The sequence below is a fragment of the Orussus abietinus genome, unplaced genomic scaffold (assembly GCF_000612105.2).
Source record: "Orussus abietinus isolate OABI.00-Male unplaced genomic scaffold, Oabi_2.0 scaffold6, whole genome shotgun sequence".
NCBI classification, from domain to species: Eukaryota; Metazoa; Arthropoda; class Insecta; order Hymenoptera; family Orussidae; genus Orussus; species Orussus abietinus.
The window spans coordinates 1,838,206-1,863,676 of record NW_019396002.1 but is presented as its reverse complement, the minus strand read 5'-3'; the positions used below and the strand labels follow the sequence as shown (position 1 = coordinate 1,863,676).

Here is a 25,471-nt window from a genome sequence, read left to right as displayed (position 1 = left end):
GATCGTGGTGGGCATCGGCTGGTGAACGTCCAGATTTGCGATCTGGAGTCCCGAGAACGGATGAGGATTACTGGGTCAGTGCTCGGGTCGCCCAGGGATCTTCGGAGAGTCAGGTTTCTCCCTCGGGGGGCCGCTGCGTGGTGTCGGGCACGGGGAGCCGAAAGCGTCCGAGGACACCTGGTTGCCCCAAACCAGGACTCCTCCTGACGGGAGATAGTTTTCTTCCCCATTGTCGACGGTTTATGGCGATACGAAAGTGGCCTCCGAGGGGTCTCCTTTTTGAAACTTTTCTCCGAACCAGGTGCACCGAATCGTTTTTCAAATCTTACCACGCGAATGTGGGGCGACGTGGAAGCCTCGACGAAGGTCCTGACCCCCTTGACATTTTTCTTTGGTTTGGTAGCAGACATCGACCTTTACGATTATTAGCCTGTATATCTTCGGGAGGACGTGTGTCTATTATTATTTCACTTTTTTCGCGTGCTTCTCCTTTTTTTATATCAGGCCGATTATTTTAGACTCGGCACGGTGTTTTATCACCTTTCTACCACCGCTATTGGATAGGGTTATACCTAGCGGTTGCTGTATATTATGCTTTCTTCTTACTTCCTATATTTCAATTTCTAAAATTTCTTCATAAACATTTTTCTGACGTTTTAGAAAAAAAAATTAAATTTCATGGGTGTCGGGACGTTTCTTAGGGCCTTCAAACTGCACTATGGAACTACTGTGCACTAATGGAAACGGGGTCTTAGATTTATATCGAGGTGTTGATACGTTTTCGTATCCGTCCGTAAATGACAGTGTCGGAGATTAGGGCCGATATTTTCACCGAAAAGATGGTAGGGAGGTATCGCAACAGGAAATCAAAAGCATTCCACATTTTTCTGCTCTCAATATTTGGAGACGTATTAAACCGATGACTCTGCACGGATGGGTCTTAAAATCGGTTCTCGCGTCGCGATTCGTCGCCCTGACGACGCGTTTCCAGCGGAGGATCCCCTGGAAACTTTTCAGGGGGTCATCACCCTCACGAGAGGTAAAAGGTTGTCCAAAAGTGTGAAGGGTTGTTCCAGGCCAGTCGGCGGCTCTATGGAACAATGCTCCATCGTCGACAGCTTTATCTGGCATCCCCAGGTATGCCGTATCTTGTTACCCTTCCGATACCGTTACGCCCCTTAGCAACTTTGTTTGAAGGAGTTCGCAGCCGTGACGGGTTAGGAGTCCAGGAAGGCTCCCCGCCGGATCCGACGAAAAGAGATCCCTAACTCGATTTCTGCTCCCTCGGAGGAACGCGGAGAGCCCGCGACGTGACCTTCCCAGGGCCGCTACCTTCCCGCCAGAGGGAACTCTCGCGGGCTAACTCGATCGCCTCCATGCCGGGAAATACGGGAAGAGGGTCTCGGGTGGCGCGGAAGTTGGCTCGTCGAGAAAAACCCTGCCGAGGAGGATCGCGATCGGGAAGGAGCGGATCGTCCCGCGGTACCGGGGACCTCACAGCGCGACCTTCCCTCGGCCGGCATCCTAGCCGGCGGACCGAATTCCCGTAGGCTAGCCGACTCGGACCGAGCGCAAACTCGATTGCTTCTACGCCGGGAAGAGAGAGAGGGAGGGAGGGAGCGAGAGGGAGCGGTCTCGAGAAGGGACGAGGGAGAGGAATACTCGTTCCTCGCGAGCTCCGCGAGGCTCGATGCCCCTCGATACTCTTACTTCTTGCGCGCGCTCGCTCGCCCTCTCTCTTTCTCTCTTTCTCTCTTCCTCTCGCTCCCTTACTCCTCCTCTCGGTGAGTAAGAGACGCGGCAACGCCGCAGGAATGCCCGCGACCGGCCCACCGCGTGCATACCTGCACAACCTACTCCCCGGTCCAGCAGCGGGCAAGGGACAAGGACGGAGCATAGGTTGCCCCCTACCGTCTGCGCGGATCCGAGAGAGAGAGAGGCCGCGACCCGGAGGAGAGAGTAAGAGGTAAAGAGCGACTGGGAGAAAAAAGACCGGTGGTGCGTGCTGGAGCGGCCGCGGCCGTGTGCGTCCACGTGGCAACGCCGGCCGCCCGGCGCACACCGACGCGAGGCGTGTCGTTCCAGTCGGCCTGCATGAGCGGCATCGCCGAGTCGCGGGCACACCTTTATGCGCCCCGCGTGGCGGACCAAGACCACGCGGCCGAATCTGCCCTACTCTCATTGATCGCGAAGATAGACGGTAAGATGGGCTTTGGGCTAGGCTCGTTAACCCTTTCGCTACGGGATATTTTCACGTGTAGCATGCGTGACCTACGGTAGACGCTCGACCGCGACGACTCGGTCGACGGCTACATTCTGTCCAGGGCGGACTCTATTCCTTGCTATGCGGTTCTTACATCGTTTGTAAAAATTCCTATCTATGGCCTCCGACGGTGAAATACGAGCAAATTTTCCCGGCGCATGTAGGCGTCAATGGGAACAAAAGGGCCGAGTCCTCGAGTACTCTGTTAACAATAGTCCTACTTTATAACCTCTCTTTTGGATGATTCCTTCCGATATGATATCATCGTTTTGTAACATGTTTCAAAGCAGTTTATAATTTGTTAGTTTAATGCTTAAATGTATCAACTTTCCTCTAGGGTTTCGCAGTACTGTGATACGATGTTACTAAATGACAGGTTTATTTAGTAACATCGTATCTAAGAATCCTCGGTAGTGTTGAAATGTAGTTGGTATGGAACTCTACCGAGTTCCTTGACCATATTTAAGGATTTTGATAGATCTGACCTTCGGTTTTATCACCTCGATATGTTATAATTTGACTACAAGCTTGTACTAAAATCTTACGAATATATTTTTCTCGGGCCGATCGATGGAAATGGCACGCGTTGGCGTTTTTTCTTTTAACTGTCAAGCCGTGTCCCTGAAAATATTCTTGTAAATTATGTTTTTCGGTTCATAATTATGTCCAACCTCTACGAAGTCTCTTCTAGAAAAATGATACGAACTTGTCGGATGCGCGACCGCGTCCTTTGATCGCTCGAGACGGATAGCCGTCACCTCGGATCGATCTCTCGAACCGCGTCTGGACCGCGAATCCCCGAGAACTCGATACATCAGTCGGCATGACGGGGTGTTATCGAAAGTCGTGCGGTTAGGCGTTGTCAAAGGACGCTTTGTCGCTTAAACCCGGCGGGCCTGACGTCCGGCGAAATCAACTTGTCAGAGTCAGAGAGAGGAGGCCATCAGACGCCATCGGGCGTCATTGGGCGCCATCGGATACTATCGGACAGCCATCGGGAGGCGTCGTGCCATCGGCCAAGCATTTTTAATCCTCGCGACGTGAAAGAGAACTTCAAAAAGGACACGTGACGCGCGCCACGTTGACACGCGGTGGAGGGAAGAGGATATAGACAAAACGGGAGGAGGAATACCCGGCGAGGGGGGGAAGCGACGAAGCGCCGCAAGAAAAACAACGGGCAGTTGAACATACACTACTCGTAACAAAGAAAAAAAATTTGGCTAAAAATCGAAGTTCAATCACATGTACGGCATAATGAAAGTAGATCATGCCTTAGTGATTAAGTACTTTTCAAGCGAAACTTCTTATACGGTAGTAGGCATAAGTTCGCATATCACGAAAGGAACTCGATTTGAAAAGTGAAATGTTTTTCTACCTCCCCTTTAATGGTGAATTATTGATTACAATCATGTTTATCGTTCGGCATTAGGTAAAAGAATTTGCGCAAGCGTTCTCGTTGGTGTCATATCACGGGTACTGTTAGTTACGATCATTTCTTCAAGAGTATTGGAAAGGCATCAGATAGTTCAAACAATTCGGAACCCTGTATTTCAACGAAATGAAAAAATTTTTTTCATTTCGGAAGTATCATCCTTTTATATGGTACCACTTCTAACGCGCGTGGCGATTTAACTCATATCGAGCCACTATCTCTTTACACTATCCTGAACGATTAGTCGCTGATTTTGATCTTCGGGTGTTGCGACTTTTCCGACCAGTGTAAAACGGATTCGCCTCCGACATACGTACGCGCAGAATTTTATCGACTGGTCTCGAGAGCGGGGGCAGACGATAAGCGCACATGGCACCAGTCGGAATGCCTGCCTTTACTTTCCCCCACCTTCCGGTAACCTCCCGCGATTACTCCAAGGGAGGTTAGAGAGGGTGCCAGGGCGAGGATTTTCGAAGGAAGGTATACCCCCGGCGCAAATATCCGCAGATTTATCCGAAGCACCGATCCCGGAAGTCCCGCAGTTCGACGTCGGGAAACGGCGCGATGGGGTGGTTGGGGAGAGGGATAAATAACGCGAAGAAAAATCTCGAGGGCGTAATAGATCCGCGACGGTATTGGTTACTTGGTTTCAACGTTCCAGCACGCCTTCTGCGCCCACCTCGCCGGTGCTTTCCCCCTTTCTGCCGTTTCCCCCCGTCCCGCGCCCCCTTCCCCGGTTTCCACCCCACTCCAGCCACCCCTTCGCGCTTGGCTTTTCTTCGATTTTCCCCGTAAAGTCTCTCGAGGCGTCGAGACGAGGGCGTGAGCGTCGGGTGGTTACATTTCCGAGCAGACCATTATTTCTCTCCGTCTCCTCCCCCTCCCGTCACCCTTGGCACCCTCTCCTCCCTCGCGTTCGCAACCCTCCGCCCTCTTCGCCAGTCCCTCTCTCTTTATTACCCTTTCCAGAGCCCGGTACGCGCGAGGAAGTCTCGCTGAATATTAATCGAAAATTTTCGATTCTCTCATACTTGTAATCCCTTAGCTCCCCGTCTGCGGCGTCTTCCGCTCGCCGGAAACGCTCCTCCTTCTCTCCTCCTCCCTCCGCCCCCCCCCCGAAACTGCTTCCCGGAATCGATGTCCGATTCCTAGGAGTTCTCGATTTCCTCTGTGATAAGGCGAGACGTTTCGCGGGATCCTCCCCGCGCCGCTTCTGACTGCCGCCGCAAGATGGCGGCGGCAAGCGAAACTTCCCTTCGACTCAGGTGGAGGTGGATTGCGTTCCTTTCGAGGTTTTCTACCTTGACGGTGCTCTCTGGAAGAAAATGCCCTATACCAAACTTCGAGCTAAAGATCCGCCGGGCAGATTTTGTTGGAGACATTTTACGGTATCTCCTATCGCCGGGGAGAAAATAACGTGCAGCTCCATTACGCGGTAGGGTTTTGATAGGGTCGATTTTTAGTAAATTGAGGTTTTAATTTATATAAGCGGCGAATAAAGGCGGGGGGTTTTTAGTAAATAATTGGCTGTGCCAGTTTCAGGGCTGGGGATCGGCCGAGGCTAGGGAGTTCCCTGTTTGAAGTGAATCCGATAATTACTTCCCGAAGGGATTCCAAATTGGTCCTCTTTCGGGCCCCGTGAATAGGGCCATCGGTAATGCAGTCGGCCGAGCATTGATAATACAGGGCCGTGGCCAAGGAGAGACAGTCCTAAATTCTTTCTCCCCGAGGAACAAAACCTCTCTCTTGGCACCCCCCGTCGAGACAGGTCTATTAGGCCGTTCCTCCGCGTCACGAGAACCACCGTTACGTTCACCTTGCGGCGGCGGGTCCGAGGCTCCCGATGTGGACGAGCCTTAAGGCACGGCCCCGCTACGCCTTCCTTTCTGCAGAGCCAGCCACCTTGCGCCACCGTCTCCAGACAACCTGGTGTGAGGTGTACCTTAATCTTTACCCATCTCGACAGCGATCATAATTTTCCACATGACGTGCCCGGTAAAACCCTTACTCTTACAGTAAAACACTTACCCTCTCGTTTCGGATCTTGTAAAACACCCCGAGGGAATGTTTACGGGGTGAAAATGCGACTTAACGACGAATTAAGAAAAATCTAATCTCGTGCCGCGGTGGTTTTACTAAGTAATTTGCATCGGGCTCTTTTTACGGTGGGCGCGAGATTGCCGGCGTGAACGCGCCTTAAGGCACGGCCTTCCCTTCTGCATAGCTACCTTGCGCTACCGTCTCCAGGTCCTGGGGTGAGGTACCCCTTAAACCTTCCGCATCTCGACAGCGATCATAATTTCCACAGTGACGCGTACCGTAAAAGTCGCCCTCTTATCTCAGATCTTGTAAAACCCACCGGGGAGAGCGTTTACGGTGCGAACATCAGACGGTATTTACGGTAGATTCAGGAAATTCTGGTCCCACGCCGTCGTTGTTTCAGTAACTAATTTGCACCGGGCTTTTTTTACGGAGGACCTGAGACCGACAGGGTGAACACACCTTAAAGCTGGGCCCGCAACGCATAGCCCTCTGCAGAGCCTTCGAGTGAGGTGTGTACCTTAATCCTTCCACATCTCGGCAACGACCATAATTTCCGGAGTGACGCGTACAGTAAAAAATCGCGCCCCCTCATTTTAGATCTCGTAAAACCGGCCAAGGGAACGTTTACGGTGTGAAAATTAGACTTTACGACGGATTCAGGAAAATCTGATATCTGTCGTTCCGCGATCGTTTCGGTAAGCAGCTCCCCTATTGGGCCTTTTTTACGGCGCGGCGTGTGAACGCGGCTTAAGGGGTGCTCGCAGCGCCGCGGCGCGTCGCGCCTCGGCAACAAAGGCTCGGCGACGGGGAGGGGTCCCAGAAAAAGTGCTAAAAGGATGGGAAGAAAGGAGGAATCGCGATCGCTCCCTACCCGAGGAAGGAGGTAACGAGAGTGACCCGCTAATAAAATAATTATAATATTGGGAGTCCCGTAATAGATTCTCCGAACGCATTAACCGGTCGAGATAAAGCCCGCCAGTGGGCGCTGCCAGTGGCCGCCGAGAAGAGGGAAGAGAGCCGGAAAGCAGGAGAAGAAAGGGACGGAAGAAAGGGACGAGGGTGAGGAGCAGGTAGGGAAAAAGGATGAAGAGGAAGAGTCGGGTGAAAAAGTTGCGGAGGAGGAGGAGGAAGGAAAGGAAGGGGAAGAAGAGAAGGACGAGGAGGAAGAAGATGAAGAAAGGGCCGAGGACGGAGGGGGGAAGGGGGAGGAGAGCACGGGGAGGGATGGCCTTCGGGAGCGGTAACGATGGCTAATATTTTTGGTATGTGAAATTTAACCGTCCCGAATAAATTTCGGACTCGCGCTTGGCGCCCCTCGGCTAATGAAGCTGATCGGCTTGTACCCGAAATTGGACTCCGCTCTTTTTCTTCGGCCTCCTTGGAAATTTATTCAGCCTCCATTAAGGCGACCGCGCTCCCGAGGAGAAGGTCTAGTCGTTCCTGGTGGACTCCTCGCGGCGCGGAGGCTTCCTTTCGGACATGAAAATCCGATCGGAAGAGCCAGCTAAGACCTACTGTTATTGGGAATGCGACAGTGATCGATGCTCCCCGGCTGCGCCGAGTCTCAAGCTTCTGGAGAACGCCACCAGGCGGCGAGACGCGGCGACGAGACTAGACCTCGCCGGCAGCGGCGACGAGCGAGACACGTCTTCCTGAAATGCAATTTTCAGCGCTTATCGCGCGACCTACGAGAAAACGTCTCGGACGAATATCCTGGAGGGCCTCGAGCTGCGCAACTTTCGTCTGAGACGTTTTCCCATATCGCGCCTCGTTCTCGAGGAAACTCGCTCCTTATTTCGGGCACATCCGGTGCGCGAAGGTCGCCACCATAACGGGAGATTTTAAGCGACATTGATGATGCGTACGACAAGGCAGATGACGCAGACAATGGCCGAGAGAAGCCGGTGAAATTGACTTATCGCGGGGCCAACCGCAGGACCTTATAAGCGGAGTACACCGAGGGACGATCGTTAGACGACCGCCTGCCTTCCGTGAGAACCAAAAATGGATGTAGAGCGCCGCGCCGGCGAATGGGAACAGATGGTGCGAGATGACGGCCTTAAGGAACGGGGAATAAAAAAAAAATACGACCTTTTCTGGGACTGATCATGGATCCCTTTACGAGACACAATGGCCTGCTTGTGCACACCGTCAAGCGCGTCCGCATCTGGCTAATCGACTTAACCTTCCCAGATGTTAAGACACGCGAGAGGAATCGCGAAAACCGTCGACTTCGATTCATCCAGAAACGGTCGAAAAATGCACGTCTATCGACAAACGCGTTCATCGATCCCTCCTCGCAGCGCTTATCTCTTAACTCCCGCGATCCGGTAAACACGTCCGCAGCGCAGCCGCGAATGAGCCGTGGTAAAAAGTCCCAATATCGTCTCTCTCTCTGTAATTATCCGTTTATAGGTCAGTCCGTGGATCGCGTAGCTCGAGTAAAAAGGGGTGAAACTACCGCCTCCGTGGGCCGATGTCGTAACCGCGTAATTCCGAGCCGCGGCCGTTCCTATTGCATCGCGCGGCGGCAACTCGCGGCCGCCATCTTGGATCTCCTCCAGAAAGACTTCCCACAGCGAGACTAGAAATCCGGAATAAGAATTAACGATGAAAGAGGGATAGAGAACGAAAAGGAGAGAGACAAGGGTGGGAAAAAAAAAGAAACCCCCTTCCTGCCCGACCTATCCACCTACTCCACCCTTCGCCTAGCACGTCCTTTCGCTCTCCTCTCTTCTCGGGGCCGGACCCCAAGGAGGCCGGGGAGAAAGAAGCGAAGAGAAAGGGAACGTGGCGGACGAGGAAACAAAAGAGCGAGAGGGAGGGCGGAATGGGGCGAGTACGGCGGGAGGGGGGGGGGTGGTCCGCACTTGAAAAGCACAATTGAAATTCAAGATCCGTATGCAAAGAGCCCGAGAGCTCAAGAGGTGGAGGATGGGGGAACCAGCAGGTGACGGGAGGAGAGGAAAAGGGGAAGGAGACCGAAGGATCGCGAGAGGGGGAAGGGGGTGGGGGAAGGGCAATCTAACATCTCGCGGACACGGACGATCTCCCGCGACGGGGCCCATATTGTTTAAATAATTGATTTAACATGTGTACATACATTATGCACAAACATAATAACGCTATGTAAATGGTAATTCCTTCCATAAGCATGCTGGCCCGGCGGCGTGGGCCGAGCCGAACTTCTTCTCGGGTCCCGGACCCCCTCCCCCCTCCTGGGCCCAGGAACCCCGCGGAGACGCGAGTTTCGGCCTAAGTCCCCGAGCACCTCGTATTTCTCTCTCTCCTTTTCTACCCCATGGGTCTCTTTCTCTCTCTTACTCCACCGAGGTCGCCGAATTAATTGTGGAAAAATGCTCGCGGAATTTCCTTATTGGCCCGTTAAAAGGAAAGGTAGAGGGCGCGCGTGCCCCTCTTTTCCGATCCTCCGTTTAACGGGCCCTTTAGCGCTCCTTTCTCCGAGGTGGCAGAAGTAATTGTTAAGAAAAAAGGAACGGGGGAGCCCTCCTGGCGGAATTTTCATTGCCTTTGTCCCGGAAAAAATCCCGGACGATCCTAGGCGTGACCTCTCCCCCTCTCTGCCGTTCCACCCTCCGTCTTTCTTTGCTCTCTCTCCTCCGTCCGTTCCGCCGAGGTGGCAGAAATAATTGTTGGAAAAGGGCCTCGTCCCTCCCTCTCTCCCGCTCTCTTGGAATTTTCATTGTTTCTGTAGCGAGAGGGAAAATTGCGGGGGCTCCTGCGGAGGTTTTCTCTGAAAATCCCATCGACTTCGGTTCGTGAGTGACGGACGGCTCCTCGGCGCGTCTCGGGCTTTCCACGTTTCGTGGAGAGGGCCGACCGAATTAATCGCCTCGTGATCGGCCGTAGAGGAAATCGGCCCCGTTTGGAATTTTCGGAACGCTCGCCATGGAAGTAGTTTTCGAAAACCGATCACACCTCCGAGATCCCCCTCCCTGGTTTTCCGGCCTCGCTCGACCCGATCTGACACGGAGATCTTTATACCCTCGACAAAGATCTCCGGGAGGAAACCGGAAACCCTCGGGATAATCCCGACTCGGAATCGTTTGGACTTTCGGCCTTCTTATGATCGAGGATTCCTGAGATGATTCCCGATAATCCCGCCGAGGTGTTGGGATGCCTGCCCACGTTCGGCCGCGCGTGATGAATTTTTACGGGGCCTCGTCCGGGCCCGAGAAGTCCGATTACGATCGGACATCTGCACCGTCGGACGATTACGAGTCCACCCGCGACAACGATTTCGGTATTTAGGGTCTAAAAAAATCGTTCCCTCCCGAAAAGCCGACTCGGGCCCGAATCCTACTCGTGGGTGACGACTCGGGCCCTTTCGAGACCGAGTCCTCGGCGCTACTCGAGTGGGTCGAAAGTTGCGCCGGGTGGGTCAACGACACGCCCTGGAAGTCATGGAACACGGACCCTGGGTAAATACCGAGGTATATCTCGTGGTAGGGATATATCCCGGACAAATTGGAAGGCACTTAAAGATCCGCCGGTTTGCACGCTCGCTAGCAAGGGGGGTATAACGGCGAGGGAGGGAGGAGGAGGGCCCTCGATGTGGATTCGAGTCGATGTCCGAACGGCGAATGGCGCGCCGGCACCTCCTGTCAGCTCGGGCCCCTCGCAACAATTTTAGGGCCCAAATAAAATCGGGAATATACAAGATCTCTGGCGGCCTTCGCGCGCAGCGCCGGGGCCCTAGAGGCGGCCGTCGCGAAGTGCCGCGCTTGTACGTAGGTGGTCCCCCCCCACCACGCGCCGGCGCCGCCGGAGTGGGGGAAGCTGACCCGGGCATGCGCCCTGCGCGCGGCCGGCCGCCTCGCGGGAGTATATAAGTGCGCGTTCGCGCGTATGCGCGCGTATAATGCGCCCCGACCTCACGGGGCGAGGGACGGGGTGCATTAAGTGAATAGAGGGGCCGCTCCGATAGTATGCATGCCGTCACACCCTGCGACACGATCCAAATTTGAAATTTAAATTCCCTCCCTCGCGCGGGACGCGTCCCTTACGCCTGGCCCGATCGCGCCGAGTTTCCGCCGTTTCCGCCCGTCATGGCCCATCCACTCGGGGACGGTGTATTTTCCCGAAACTGCGTTATGGATTCGACGAAGCTCGGGTTTATGGATTCGGGCTGGGCTGGGTTCCGAAATTCGGAGAGAGGCCGAAACTCGCCGTGCCCGCGGGAAAAAGACCCGGCGAGACGCGTACCCCCGCCAGGGCCGACAGTTAGCGGAGATTAAATTCCGAGCTACGCCATGTTTTTCCGGGACTGAATCATCCCGATCGTTCCCGAGGGATCGGGACCCTCCGTGATCCGAGCCACCGCGATTTGCGTGCAGCGGGCCAACGCGTGCGAGAATATATCACCGTGGCCCCGGATTGTCCACGTGTCCCCGACACATGCTCGACCCGCGACCGGAGGGTCCGCTCTATGTTCCGCACCCCGCATTCTCATGGAACGCGGAAAAAGCGAGAAGACAAAGCGAGGAATGAAAAACGTCGACCGTCTCGTACGGGCCGCATAATGGCGCCGGAAGACGGTTCGCCGTGCATCCGAAACGCATCGTTGCGAGACGGGAGTGGGACCTAACCGGGATGCTCCGCCACGTCGTCCCATCCGCCGAGACAAAAATCTGCATCCCCGTGATCGGACTCACCCCTACAACTCGTTTACGAATAAATCTTCGAAGTTAAACCCAGACAGTCCTCGTCAACCCTTCCACCATTTGCTAGAAAATAAACCTGACCTCGGCGCTTAATTAATACATCGTGCGAGTCCATTCATATTTGCACTCTCAATTTTCATCCTTCCCAATATCTATCATTTCTAATCATAAAAACAAAGAAAAACGTTTCGAGCGTTTTCCTGTATTAAGTACATGACATCGTTGGTTTAGTTAACGCAAAGAGAGTCGGTCGCGACAAGATGGCGACGCACCCTCCCCGCTCGCGGGAGAACCACTGGGATTTTGCCTGCCGGGGGCGAGTAAGGTCGCGCGGGTGTCTGCCGCGAAGGAAGGGAGGATTTTGCGGCGCGCGGTTTTCACCTTTGAGATTCCATCCGGCAGCCGCCACCGCCGGCTGGTACACTCTTTGGTCTAGGAATTCAAGGACCTCCAGTCTGGGGATCGGCGGCGGCGGCGACACGGGGGTTGGGCGTCGGCGCGTGGAGGGCTGCCGGGTGGGGAGGGCGGCCGGAGGGTGTGGAGGATAGCGGGCTCGAGGTGGCGAAGCCGCCCGCGAGCGGCGGTGCTCCCCCGGCCGGGCCCCGCGGTCGATAGACGCGACCGACGCGCTAGCGGATAGACTTTGCACGTACCGCGCGCGCCCCCCACTCCCCCTCCACCCCCTACCCACCCCACCCCAACCTCCGCAAGCCGCGCCTCGCGCGACGTCGCGCCTCCGCTCTTGCGAGAGAGGTTATCGATGCTTTTCCGAAACCTACCGGTGTTCGTCGGAAATTCTAACCCCCTGACTACGTTGGATTTTGCTCAAGCGCTGTTTGTCCTAGACGAGCTCAACCATGGGGGAGGGGGGGAAGGGGACGAATTGACGATATTCTGCCCCTTCGCGAAAAAAGAAAGAATGGTCGGGGAAACCACAATTGGGATAACCTTCCAGGAGGTTATGGCAGCCGAAGTAACTTTGTAGAAGAAAAATGGATGTATTGAGGTTATGATGAGCAATAAAAGAACTTGTTCTTCGTAGTTACCGTGGGTAACGGTCTTTCCTCACATTTTCTCCTTTTTCGCTGATTAATGTGTCTAACGGCAAGAAAGCGAGAGAAAGAACTTCCCTTCTGATCGCTCGCGTTTCTTATTCCTACCTTCGCAAGAAACGGGAATCGTTGAGCTGTATATCCTCCACACATGTCTTGGACACGTCATGAAACAGGTGATAAACGTATGTTCTGTTTGCAGTTGTTCTCCTGGACACGACTACAGAGGCCAGCCTAGAGTGGACGCGGTACCCCTACGGACCTCAAGCCAACACTCCAGGCGTAAGTAGGACTCTCTAAGTGTAAAAAATTCGATCTTCAAGAAATTCGGCAGAGTATCGAGCCAAATGCGTATCGAACTCGGGACGTGCCTTCTTTGTCGGAACGCCCTATGGAGTTCACGGCCGCCTAGGCGAGCCTTTTGGGAAGGTGATGTTCTCACCCCGCGTTAGAATTCCGAGTACACCGGGCTAGCACCAGAAGCGCGTTACGGTCCTTGTGCGCGCATACGTGGGCTCCCGCTGGCCGGTGTGTCGGGCGCCATGTTTGTTTTTCAGTTGTTAAGCGCACAGCGGGCCGCCAGACAGGTTTAAATCAGCCCCTCTCGTGCCCCCTCTCGGTGCGCGGCCCTCTCTCCCTCGCGCTGTCTCTCCCTCTGTCTCGCTCGCGCTCCCGCGGCTCGCCTGCGTCCCTCTCTCTCGCTCGGCTGGTCGCACCGCCGCTGGCCCAAGAGTCGGTCCGCCGGGTAACAAATTGCTTTTTGTTTGAACGGACAAATTAGAGAGACGGCCGACGCGAGCGGGCTCGGTCCCGTCGACGTGGCCCTTTTCCGCCCGGAGTTTCGATTCTCGATCGTTAGCGTCGAGGCGCTAATCGAGCGTCGAAACGCTTCCCGAGGACTCCTGTTGATTTTTCGAAACACTCCCCGGTTAACGCGCGCGTACCTACACGTGTATGCTGCTCCCTACCGGCCGGCGTAGCAATGACCACCGGCGCGTGACGTCACTACTTGAGCCTCTACAGGTTGACGCCAAAATGTCTCCCTACTTGCGCCACTCGATGTGACGAGTTTTTTCTCTAATTGTAAATGCAAATACCGTGAAATGGGTCTCTACATCTGGAAACGAAAATTAGAAAAAAAGGGTATTTTTGGTATATATCGGCAAATTAAGGGATGATAGTATTCCAACCTCTGCAGATTAACTCCAAAGTATATCTCTCATTACCGGTTTCATTTAACGTGAGAATCATTTTTCTTTTAATTAAGAATGTAAATGCCGTGAAAGTGGAGACTCTCCGGAAAGATAAAAAAATACGTATTTCGTATATATGTCAGCAGATCAGGAGACGTCAATCCACGAGCCTCTACAAATTGATTCTTTATTATTATATATAATAAACTAGCATGATCAATTATTCTTTTAATGGCTAATTACTTGGCGTTTACAGGAGCAGATTGTACGTCACTTATCGCGAACCTCTTTTTTTGTTTTCAAATGAGGATGTAAATATTCCAAGAGTGATGCTTGTAGATCTGAATACGCAACAAGAGTACACATATTTTGCGTACATGTCGGCAGATTAGGGGACGTCACTTGCCAGGCAGACCGCGGCTCCCCGTGGCATTGTCATTCATATTAACTCGTATCGCTCGAGTATTTATCCGTGTCGGAGTTTCGGAACTTCCTCGTCACGCCCCCTAAGGGTGATCCCGACGGCGCGGAAGTCCGCGTTAATGGCCGCCTGCGCGTGACGTCACGTACTGGATGGCCGCGGCCCCTCTCGGCTTTGTTATTCATACCGACTCGTATCGTTCGAGTATCTATCAGGGGAATTGGGGCTGTCGGTAATTTCGGAAAGGGAGGAACGCGACACCGTAATCGGCGCGATGTAATCGATCCTCGGAATAAAAAAGGAATTTCTCGAAACCATCTGCCCAAGCCACGTGCCGAGCGTTCTCCAAAATGGCCGATTATGTCCTCTCGCCCCGAACGATCGAATTAGCCTTCCCAGGGGTTCCTAATCTGTATCGAAAGATGTAATAACGGGCGCAAGAACGTCGATCCTAATCAACTTTCTCGAAATACCGAATTAAGACGGTCTAACGCGATATAACGCGACGCCGCCCGAGGGAGGACGCGGGGTTATTAATATACGACGCTGCAGGGCGAACGGCGTCGCAACAAACAAGTCAAACGGAATTAGCCTGGAGTATTTGAACAACCCGATGGAGGAGAACGAGCGGTTGCAGGAAGCGTAGCAAGGAGAGAACCCCAAAACTCCCACAGTAGGAGCGTAGAGAGCCGTAACTACGGCAATCAAGACAGATCCCCGAACCGGAGCAGAACCCTAACGGCGAATAAATAATTTCATTAACGTTTAAAACCGATAGCTCCGGATTTCCCGATTTTAGAACCACGACCTGATCCTTGAAGTCGTTAAAAAGGATGAACCGACTACTAGGCCGCGACTGACGCCGTGACTCACGTAGTCGGTCACGTGACCGGCCTACCTGTTCCCTTTGACGCGCGCTGTCTCGGTGGCTTTTTTCCCCGCAGTTTCTAATTTATTTCCACTCCCTCGAACGGATCGGGGCCCCCGGCGATAAAAGGCACCCCTGGAGGACGGGCCGCAGCGTTTTCGCCGGTCCCGCATTCCGGGAAGGCCTTCCTGACGAGGATCGCTCGGAGGACGCCGTGGCTCCCGTAGTCACATATCACCCCGCGACGTCCTCAGAATTTCGTATCCGAGAGGCGCATTTAGATGCAGATATACCTCCCGCAGCACGTACGTGCACGCCCACGCGGTTGTGTACACGTGTATACGGGGATCCCGCGGGAGGGAGGGCGAAAGGAGGCGGAAAGAGGATGCGGAGAAACCAGGAGAGCCGAGAACGGACCAGAAGATGAAACGGACAGATAGACCCTCGCGGGAGTTCGAGTGCCACGTGCGAGGACTCTCCTGTGGGAACTTCGGACGTCCCGTTATCGGGTTAGAGTGCCGCTCCTCGAGATCGCGAGAGAAAAGAACGCCTCCCCGGGGACGTGCGGTCAAAACGGAGGATCAATTTAACGCCGCGGAGAAGGCGTCCTCGGTTTATGGCCTCTTCGTTCCTGAGCGACTGTTACCCGCGAGCTCGAAGATCCTGGCCATTTTTTTTTTTTTTTTCCCTCCTAATCGCCCCGTCGGAATTGATTTTATCGCCACCGCGTTCGAAGTAGTGCGACGCCTCTCCTTTGTCCTTTTTTCTCATCGCGTCGAGAAGGAGTGCCGCCGAGGCCCCGATTTCCGGCCCCCGAGGAGCCCTCGACGCGAGTTCGGGGAACGCGTTCTCGGTTATCTCCTTATCGCGGAGTCATCGATTTTCGCCGATGGAATCGCGCGATTCCTCGTAGCTTAATCGGCTCCGCGATGAGTCAAGTCCTGCCTTCGTGAACGACCTGTCGCGGCGCCATCTTGAAAGCACTCCGGGACGATAACGTATCTCCATTCCCGCGACAATGGCTCTTTGTCGGCCCGCACGGGGGATTACTGTATTTCGAGGGAGCGTCATCGAGTTTGTTTAGCCGATGCATTGTCCCCGGGCGAACGGGAAAAGGAGGAACGACGGGAACGACCGACTGTCCATCTCGCTCCCTGGATTCCTCGCATCGTTTCCGACATTCGGAAAGGGCCCAATAAACGTCCATTAGCGGATCCTCGGCGGACGGGCGCCGTTAATATTTTATTGCGGGTCGTATGAATATCGAGAGAGGCGCCGGTGGATCTCGTCGTCGAGCACGGAATGGTATCGTGTTTTTTTACTCTGTTACTTGACAACGTTAATTAACGTTCGAGAACGTAGGAAGGATTGGGAGCAAGGGACGCGTTCTCCAAGATGGCGTCCTCGAGGGCTCGGCGAATTCGGCGCGTCGACGGTCGCGCATAAATCGGGGGATACGTGGACAGCCGTCGACGAATCGGGCCTCGTTAAATGGCCACTCTTTTCCTGAGCTCGGTTTTGCCCGAGTGGCGCACTGATTTGCGAAATTAAATCTCAGCCAGATGGGAGCCGGCCCACGCGGATTTACATCGGGAGGAGGAGAGGTTAAGTCCGGCTTCTGTCGGGCCCGAATGCCTCGGCCTGTTAAAACGCTATCAGTTCTAATAAACGATCGCTCGTCCTTCTCCCTCGTGTTTCGTTAACCGCGACGAACGAGCCCAGTGGCCTCTCGTTTTCGTTGATTCGTTTCGTTAACGGCCCTCGACAAGATGGCGGCGATCGAGACGTCGGGATCGCGATCGTGTCAGTGACTTCGGCCCGATCGAGCGACCTCGTCCGAGACTTATCTCGGACCCGAGTCGGAATTCTGAGAGGCCTTTTATCCTCGGATTTTATATTAGCCATCAGACGCTCCGGCCACGTCGATAATCTCTCGATACTTCGCACTTTTCGATCCGCTTATGCGAGAGAGAACCTCTCGGACAAAGTAACGTTCCATGATGAATTCCTGTCGTGGAATCTTCGCTTAGTGCACGACGAGGGAGATGCGCGGAGGTGGACAAAAAGACGCGGGAAACAGGGAGGCGAAATTTAGGGTCTTCCCGGAAGGGAATGCACCGGCCGGTGAAATATTCCCTGTCGAAAATTGAAAAGGAGATCACCGGCCGAGTAAATCCGGAGCGGAGGAACGGGCCGGGATAGACGGTTTCCGGAGGGCATTAAATCGATCCGGTAAGCTCCCAGAAAAAGGCCGAAGCACCGGGAAAAAGCGGGAGCCCCGTGAGTTAGCGTTGCCCCGGGAAGGATTAAGCTACCTCGCGGTGTCAAATCCTCCCGGGATCGTCCTTTACAGTCTTTACGGGCCGAGGCATTCTCGTAGCGCGGTATGCACACCGTCCTCGCCGCGAATGCGTGACGGGCCTGGTTCTTGCGGGGGTGGGACCACCCCGGGACCACCAAAGAGGGCCTGCCCTTTCGCTTCGGCAAGAAGTTCACCCGTTTCCGCCTATCTGAACTCCTGGAACCGCCAGGACTTCCCAGAAGGATAATTCTCATCGTTTCCACCCCTTTGCTCATTTTTCTACATTTTTTTTTCGTTTACTCCCGTCGGCGTTATTCCGGTTTCACGTCTTTCTCCGGCTCGGACATGGTGGACGTATCTGGGGATTGAATGTCACGGAAAAGTGCAAAATTACGTGTTATGAAAAAAACAAAATTTAATGTTACGGAAAAATCTACAGAATAATTGCTTAACTGATTCGCTCAGTGGGGTGTCACCTAATTGTCATTCACGTCACCGTGGGTTCGGTGGAATCGTACGTGGCAAGTATAAGGCGATGATATGATAAGTACAGTAAATAGTGATTATATTGCAAACCGCCCAAATTTTGTATAAAAGCCATGTCGGCTTACGAGCCATCGAGTATCGTAAGTGCTTCCATTTCTCGCATCACCCGGATATTGTTTTACACATATAGGAAATAAAGGATGCTTCTGCATAGTCATTTTGACGGGTGAATCACGGTACACTTTTAAATCGTAATTACCAAGAAATAGTAAAATTCTTCGTCCTTGCATTTCAATTTTTCCGAACGTCCAGGAATCTTTCGTTAACAAAAATTCAATTCGTCATGATACAAACAACCCGCTGCCATATTAAATTATGACGGTGTTTCGGAAGGCATGGATCAAAAGTACTTGGTGGAATTACACCTTACCTTCTTTGTACCATAGTTCTACATGATTATATGCAGTAAATCGGCAAAAGCATGCTTCTGTCGATTTTTCACTTTCTATCCATTCTACGTTCCGAACTTTTCCCTTGGTTAGAAAAATCAGATGTTTATGTCCGATATATAGGGTGGCTATCTTTATTGCAAAGGGTGCATGTGGGACCGACTCTCCCAGGGGGAGGTGGCGGCGCGAGAAATCGCGGGCTAAACTTTATTCCTTTCCTCGCGGAAACGAGCGGCTAATACGAATCCGGTGTATATTTATTACCCCTGCGAGGGGTGGGAAAAAGTCCCGGGGCAGATCGAGGATTAGGATCCACCGATCCCCAGGATGCTGCGGATAAGTCCGCCCCGAGCCAAGGAGGCGCGAGGGTGCCGAGGAACGGCCAATAACGCTCCCCGTTGGAACTCGCCCGCGGCTTTGTGCACGCGTGTCGATCTCCATTGTCGGGCCGCGGCCATTTTTCTCGGGGATTAATGGGAGCGGATCTCGATTGCGGGTTCCGTGCACTTCGGATGCACCCCGGACGGGATTTGGTCACGGCGATCATCTCGGAGGGAGTCCCTTCCGGGATTAGAGGAGGCCGTAAAGCCGCGCCGTAAACATGACAAATTAGTTGTGAATCGGAGCTTGGAGAGCCTTCCGTGCCAGGTCGAAACCCTGCAGGATGGACCCGGGTTCTGGAAGAGAGGCGCCGTAAACTCGGAGGAGGCATGGCACGACATATCCGGGATTCAAAAAGCGGCGGGTTCTAGGAATTGAAATCATAAAAAGGGAGGTGCTCCGGAATACGGAATCGGGGCTGTCCCCGTCTTTCTCGGAGATATGAGGACCCGCCGGTCGCATAAATTCTTCCGTATGACTACTCGGTCCATACGCGGGGACTCGGATCCCTGGATTTCCGACGAATTAATACCGCGTACCCCGCGGAATACGGACGAGGCGATTCCACGGGTAAAGATCGAGGGCGCGGCATCCGAGGACTCTGAAGTGGCGGCGCTGCTTTGTGACGTCACGAGATGCGCGGTCGAGAGATGGAACCAGTTTCTAACTTCCACGTGGTGACCGGCCGCACCGGTCGGTTCTCGGACATTTGGGAAAAAATCGAAACAGAGGTGCTGAAAGGCGGACCACATTTTTCTACAATCTACCCTTTAAATTCGACCAAACCTCCTGCGAACCTTGTGAAAGTTCAACAAAAGTGGAGGTCCGTATAAACGCTGGTTCCCTAGAAACGCCCTGGCCTAAATTAGTAATTTTAAGATCTTTCGAATTCATCCTTTTTTTAACCTTCGATTAAACTGAGACGTTCTTAACATTTCCATGTTCTAATAGCCTGAACTCCGAGGTTCCGAGTGAACCGAATGAAGGTGAAATTTCTGTCAGCGAACCGAATGATCAAAGAATCGAGTATTTAGATATTTACCCGAGTTCAACTTGGGAAACTCGCGAAAGCTCTACAAGGGGTGGGCAAGGAACCCCGTCCAGCGGTTCGAAACAAGCGACACGAGACGAAGCTGGGTGGAAAGTGGAGGTCGATGTAAACGCTGGTCCCCTGGAATCGCGAAACACCTTCGGACGGGATTTAGGATGGCAAAGCCTGGCCTAATGCATCTGTGCGTTTCCCATTACGATTCGGCGCGCGTGGGTTAAACCGGCGGGAGAGAAGGAGCGGAGCCGCGCCGGGGTGGAGGGTCGGAGACGAGGAGAAAGGGAAGCTGGAGGAATACGGGGGTGAACCTCGCCTCGATTCGGATGGGTCGTCATGGCGACCGGGACGTGACCACATTGCCCATGGGGAAGACGAGGGACCCGATCTAGGTATGGTGTTCCGCTACTATGCTCCTCTACGACCCCCGACAACCCCCAACCCCCGCCGACCCCCGCCATCCTCCGACGCGGGGGGGAGCTGGATAAATGGGTACAGGGCCGGAGAGAGTGGTTAAACCAACCGTGATAGCACGTGAGAGATCCTCCGAGGCCGGGAAAAGTTCGGACGAAAAGGCGCCAGGACTCTCGCCGAAGAAATCGAATCTCCGCCGGGAGTCGGTACTTCGGTTTCGTTGGGCTCTACGGGGAGGCTGTGGGATTCGTCAAAGGAATTGGATCCTGGGGAGGAACCCGCACTGGAAGTGCCGGAGTTAGGGCTTGGTCGATACCCGACGTCGCCGAGAAGGAACAAGACGCGGGATTCACTCTGGTTCCTTGATGATCGTCCGATCTACGACCCCCAATGTCAACAAACGAGGATAAAATGATAAGGGTGCATCAAGAAGTATTGTAGGATTGTAAACCAAAATACGCATATGGTTTATGGAATGATATTTGAGGACCAGATGGGCAAAGGGTGTTGCGTGAAATTATCTAGGGGATGGTGAATTTGTGGACAGCCCGGCTTCGGAAAGATAAAATTAAACTCGTTGCAAATTCGAAATCAATGCTATGGAAAAGTCTCAATTTTCAATGTCTGCGACATTTTGACAAAACTAAAAACCAAAATCTTTCGTACCCCTCGTAGAGGAACGAAAAAATTGCATTTTAGGAAAGCGCGGGGACGATAACTCTTTGTCAGAAGGTCCTCCGGCTGCGGCACGGCAAACTCTGCATCATCGATGACTCAGGACTGTAATCAAAATGTCCTGACACTGTCGAGCATTAATTTGTCATCCCGGAAGAGTGCCCTAACAATCGGCAGGTTCCGCCGAAAGGAACCCCTTTATGCGCCGGGACGCCGCAACGCCGACACCCCAAAGGAGTCCTTCGCCCTGGCGAGATCTGAAGGACGAATTTCGGCTAAATCGCCCCGTATAAATTCCGCGTAACGAGGAACACTCCGAGCGGCACTCCCGGCATTTAGGGGGTGCAGTTTGGCCTCGCCAATTTGTCGAGAGAGCCACCTCCTCCGCCCTCGGCTCCCTCTTCAAAGGCGATCCGCCGATATGGCCGGTCACGCGACCCTGTCGCGTCGGCATGTGTTCGCTCGATGATTCATCGGCCATTGTTGGGTTAAAACGAGTGATTCCTCGAGGTAAGCTCCGATTCCCATCCCGACGTCGACCGTCGACCCCGGGGTGTGTAAGGGTGCGAGCCAGCGGGACGCAGGGATGAAAGTCAAGCCGACAGGGGATGCCGGTCCAAATTGGCGAGAGGCGAAAGGTCCAATCCTTGCGTCCTGGCACGTTCGGAAAATACCTCGAAGGGCCAGAAAAGTCGGATTATAAGACCGAACGAGGGTTTTCGGGGAGGAATGCTCGAATTCGTATCGAGACTCGGGGCTCCGACGTCGAAGGAAATATATTCGCAGGAAGGATCGGACCGGAGGGAGGTTCTCCAATCATGAAAGTGGGAACCCACTTATCGTCCTCGAGGGAGGAGGGAGGACCAGGGCCGGCCCTCGAGGTGTAAAAAAGGAAATAAGGGGAAATCGATGCCCGAATCCCCAAGTCGCGCGTTCCCGACTTTCCCAGGATACGGACGTCGGCGGACTTATCGCCGTGGATATCTCCTCGCGATCAAATGACAAATAAGGATGCCAGGGATGAGTCGAGCCCCGGGGCCGGAAGGGCTGGCCCTATCAATTTCAATGGACTCCTTCGGATACATTTCGGAGTCGCCCCGTTCCGTCTTTGTCCCCCTGATAAGTATCTTCAGGAACACCCCGTATATACGCATTTTTACTTCCCCCGGCCTCGAGTGGCTCCATAAAATATGAAGGACATTAATATTCCGGCCCTCCATGGACCCCGAGAAATGGAAGATCGGACCGGGGGGCGGGGGGTTGATGGAGCTCCTCTGGATGCGACACCGCATTAGAAATACCAATAAAGGGGAGCTTCGACCTGGTACTCGATGGTGCACCTAGTCAGGAATTGACCAACCAAAATTAAACCGACCTCGAACTCCTGGGGGACCACTCGCCCCTGCAAGTTCCTTAACCCTTCATTACGCCACATGATTTGAAGTCACGCACCCGTGCTTATATCGATATTTTGTCTTATTTCATTTTTCCTGAAAAACACACATGGTACCTTATCACTGCCTCACTCCTTTGTAACTAAATAATTTGTTCATAGATTGCACATTTATAAACGTTGTAGTTTACACAAATTTACATTAATTGTAAATATATCAACCAGTAGTTAATATCAAAAGGTTAATAATTGCAACTTTCACATTATGAGTTTTTTTTTTCCTTGGCTTGAAAATAGAAAGTTGGGTTGCACAGCCAGGTTAACCTTCGCACATTCTGCGGATACGTTTCGACCCGAATTTATTTATTTTTTTCTTACCTCGATATGTTTTTAAATACCTAAATCATAATTGTATAATCCACTCTGCAGTGGTTCTATTATTTCCAGGGTTTATTATCGTGGGTTCATTTGAACCCGAGGGTAGTATTCGTATGAGGGAATTGAAGATTAATCACGGTAGAATTCATTCCCTGGAAAACAAATTCATGAGAAGTTTTCGGAAAGAATCGGTACGAAGCCGGTCCATTAGCCTCGTGATCTGGGAAAGACAACATCCGGCCGATCGGTGGACGCGCTTCCCCTCCTCGTCTCAACCCTTCCGCTGCTGGTCCCGCAGAAAAACGTTCTCATGGGCCACATTAGAGCCGCATTAACGTACTCGAGCCACTCGTGAAGTCGTGTCAATAAACGGAGCGAACGATGGTCCGGGATGACGGATATATGTGCACGTGGGAGGTGTAGGGTCGACGAGGAGGGCGGAAGACGAGAGCTGGCAACGGCCTTTAGGGTAAACACGAATCTCCGACGCGGGACAGTTTGCCAGTGGAGAAGATTCATCTCCTTTTTTATTAGCTCGATACACTCTCGAGACAGATCTCTTTATAAACTGACGTTCTTTCGTTCCTTCATCGGGAGGGTGTCGCGCCCATCTCTAATATAGTTATCGACTAACGTATCAACAAATCTAGCCAGATTAGTCTATTCCCGAGAGAAAAAAAACAACGTATTACGGGCCTTATTCTACATTGTACATAGTACATTATGTACAGTTCGATAATACCATAGATTTGATAATTTCCTTTGATTTGAATAAATTTGGTCACCAAGGTTAAGAACTGAAGAATCCAAGATGGCGGCCGGCGAAGACCTGGACGCTAGGCGGGCGGAAAGAGACGCGGCTTTTGTCCAGGTCTCGTGGGACGTGTTATCGGTGCGATTTGCATGCGGCCACATCTGGAACCCGCCGATAGAACGGGATCGGGATCGGGATCTGGAGAGGGAAGCAAATGAAAGAGAGGAAGAAGGAGAGAGATCGGATCTGGCTCCGGTCGTAACAGTCACATCGAGTGCGGAGCATCCGACCGGGCAAGAACGAGCGGGCTCGCCGCGGGTGTTCCTTCCGCACGTGTGGCCATGCGGAGGATCCGCAGCGGAAGGCCCGCCCGTTCGGAGGACGAGTCTCGAAGGCCCGCGAGGAATTTCGAGTTTCCTTGCGGACTTGGTTCGTCGAGCGCGTAGGCGTCGGCCCTCGCGAGGGGTGTCGGACACGCCATTTCCCATCACGGGGAGTAATTGACTACATAATGGATTCCGGCGACTGCGATACGTCAAACTTGACGGGTCCAAGGGGTAGCCACCCCTGGATCCCCTCCGATATTAAACCAAACCCCGGAGCGTCCAGCGTCCGTTTTCCCAACCCTCCGTGCCGGCTCTCGGAACATTCGCTGCCGTCCCGTGCACCGGCTTGCCCACTGTCATCAAACGCTGCCAAAAGGGTGACACCCGGCTCCTGGAATCCCGAATTAGCATGGGCTAATCCCCGGGGCCCTACCGGAGCGTGGCGAAAGAATTAAATCCTAAATGCACCCCATAGTATTCGTCACGCGACGGACCGATCCCGACCCGCCCACCTCTGGTTCTGTTCGAAGCGAAACCCCGGCTGAGTTTCACGCCAAATATACACCATCGGTCGAGGAATTAAATTCCCAACCCATCTCTCGCGACATCTGTCAAGACACGGGGGGTCGGTCGTTATTGCTTCCACGGTATAGGGGCTTTTTACCCCTTCGGCCCGGAAAGAAACACGGCTGTGTTTCGCGCCAAGTGCGCTCGTCGGAATAATTAATTCGTCGGGAAAAAAAAAAAAAAAATTCGTTTTCATTCCTGGAGTGCTCGTAAAGTCTCTCCCGTGCTCTCGATACTCGGCGGACGTTTCGGCGCGTGCATTAACGCAATTGCATTTGTCGCTGGACTCTGTCGATGGCGCGAAACGGCCGGCCAGAAACGCACCGTCGACAGGTGGCTTTCACGAGACAATCGCCACCGGCAGCTCGTTCTCGATGACGTCCGGATAAGCATCTCCCTGGTTCCCCTGGTCCCTCTGCTCGAGCTCTCTAACTATCTGCATTCTATGCGTTATTTATTACGGGAAGACTCGCCGGATAGTTGGCCGGGGTTTTATGGGGGTGTCTGAGTGATTTACTATTTTTTTTTTTTTCTTCATCGCAACCTCCACGTGATTGGCGGGTTTCTTCACCTCCAAGGGCCCTCTTCGTGGCGGCCCTCTTCGGGGCCCGCTCTTCAATGGGCCGAGACCCGGAGTTTACGTATCTTATGTACATCTTACGTACTCGAGATAACGATTCCTCGCATTTTTCCGTCTAATCGACGTCTAATCTGGGAGATTCTTCATTTTGACAGCCTTCGCGTTGCCGGTCGTAATTACTAGGCCTGGGAATAAGGGGAGAACGGAATGGGCGGCATGGAAACGTTTATCACGGGATTCCACCCCAACGCTATAACGCACTTGACATTTCTAATCATTTTCCCCCGGCTATCTGCGAAAGTGATAAAGTATACACTCGTTGGTATTTTAATCAAATGTCTCGCACTTGCCACATCCTGGAGACGATAAACGAAGGGAAAGGGATTTAATGATCCGTTGATTATTGATAATGTCGCGAATCTACCACCGAGCCTTATTTTACTTTAAATCGTTATCGTCTGGAGGGGCGCGTGATTCGGAGCAAATTTAGGGAGGTTTTTCGGACGATATTCCAGGCCGAATCCGAGTTAGCAGTGGAAGCCGTGAAAAGTAGCTTAAACGGGGCACCGTCAGACGTTGGCCTTCCCCGGGGAGAAGGGGCCCTCCCCGAGGAAGACACCCTCCGAAGAGTCGCACCCCAAAGTCGCAGAGGGTGGACCCAATATATATTAAGATCTGCAAACCCTCGCCAGACCGAAAGTTCGTCCACCCCTTATATAGCCTTTCCCAGGTCTTCCCTACCCCTCGGTGCCGCCGCCCGATGGA

The 25,471-nt window shown here is 53.2% G+C and overlaps 1 protein-coding gene across 1 annotated transcript in view; it reads left to right on the top strand.

Annotated features, from left to right (window-relative positions):
* Positions 1 to 25,471, top strand: part of LOC105704444 (ephrin type-B receptor 1-B) — a 49,868-nt gene that overhangs the window by 3,337 nt on the left and 21,060 nt on the right. Inside the window, exon 2 of the mRNA XM_012433659.2 lies at positions 12,677 to 12,756. Within this exon, the coding sequence (XP_012289082.1) occupies positions 12,677 to 12,756 (80 nt within the window). The remainder of the gene's footprint in view (positions 1 to 12,676; positions 12,757 to 25,471) is intronic.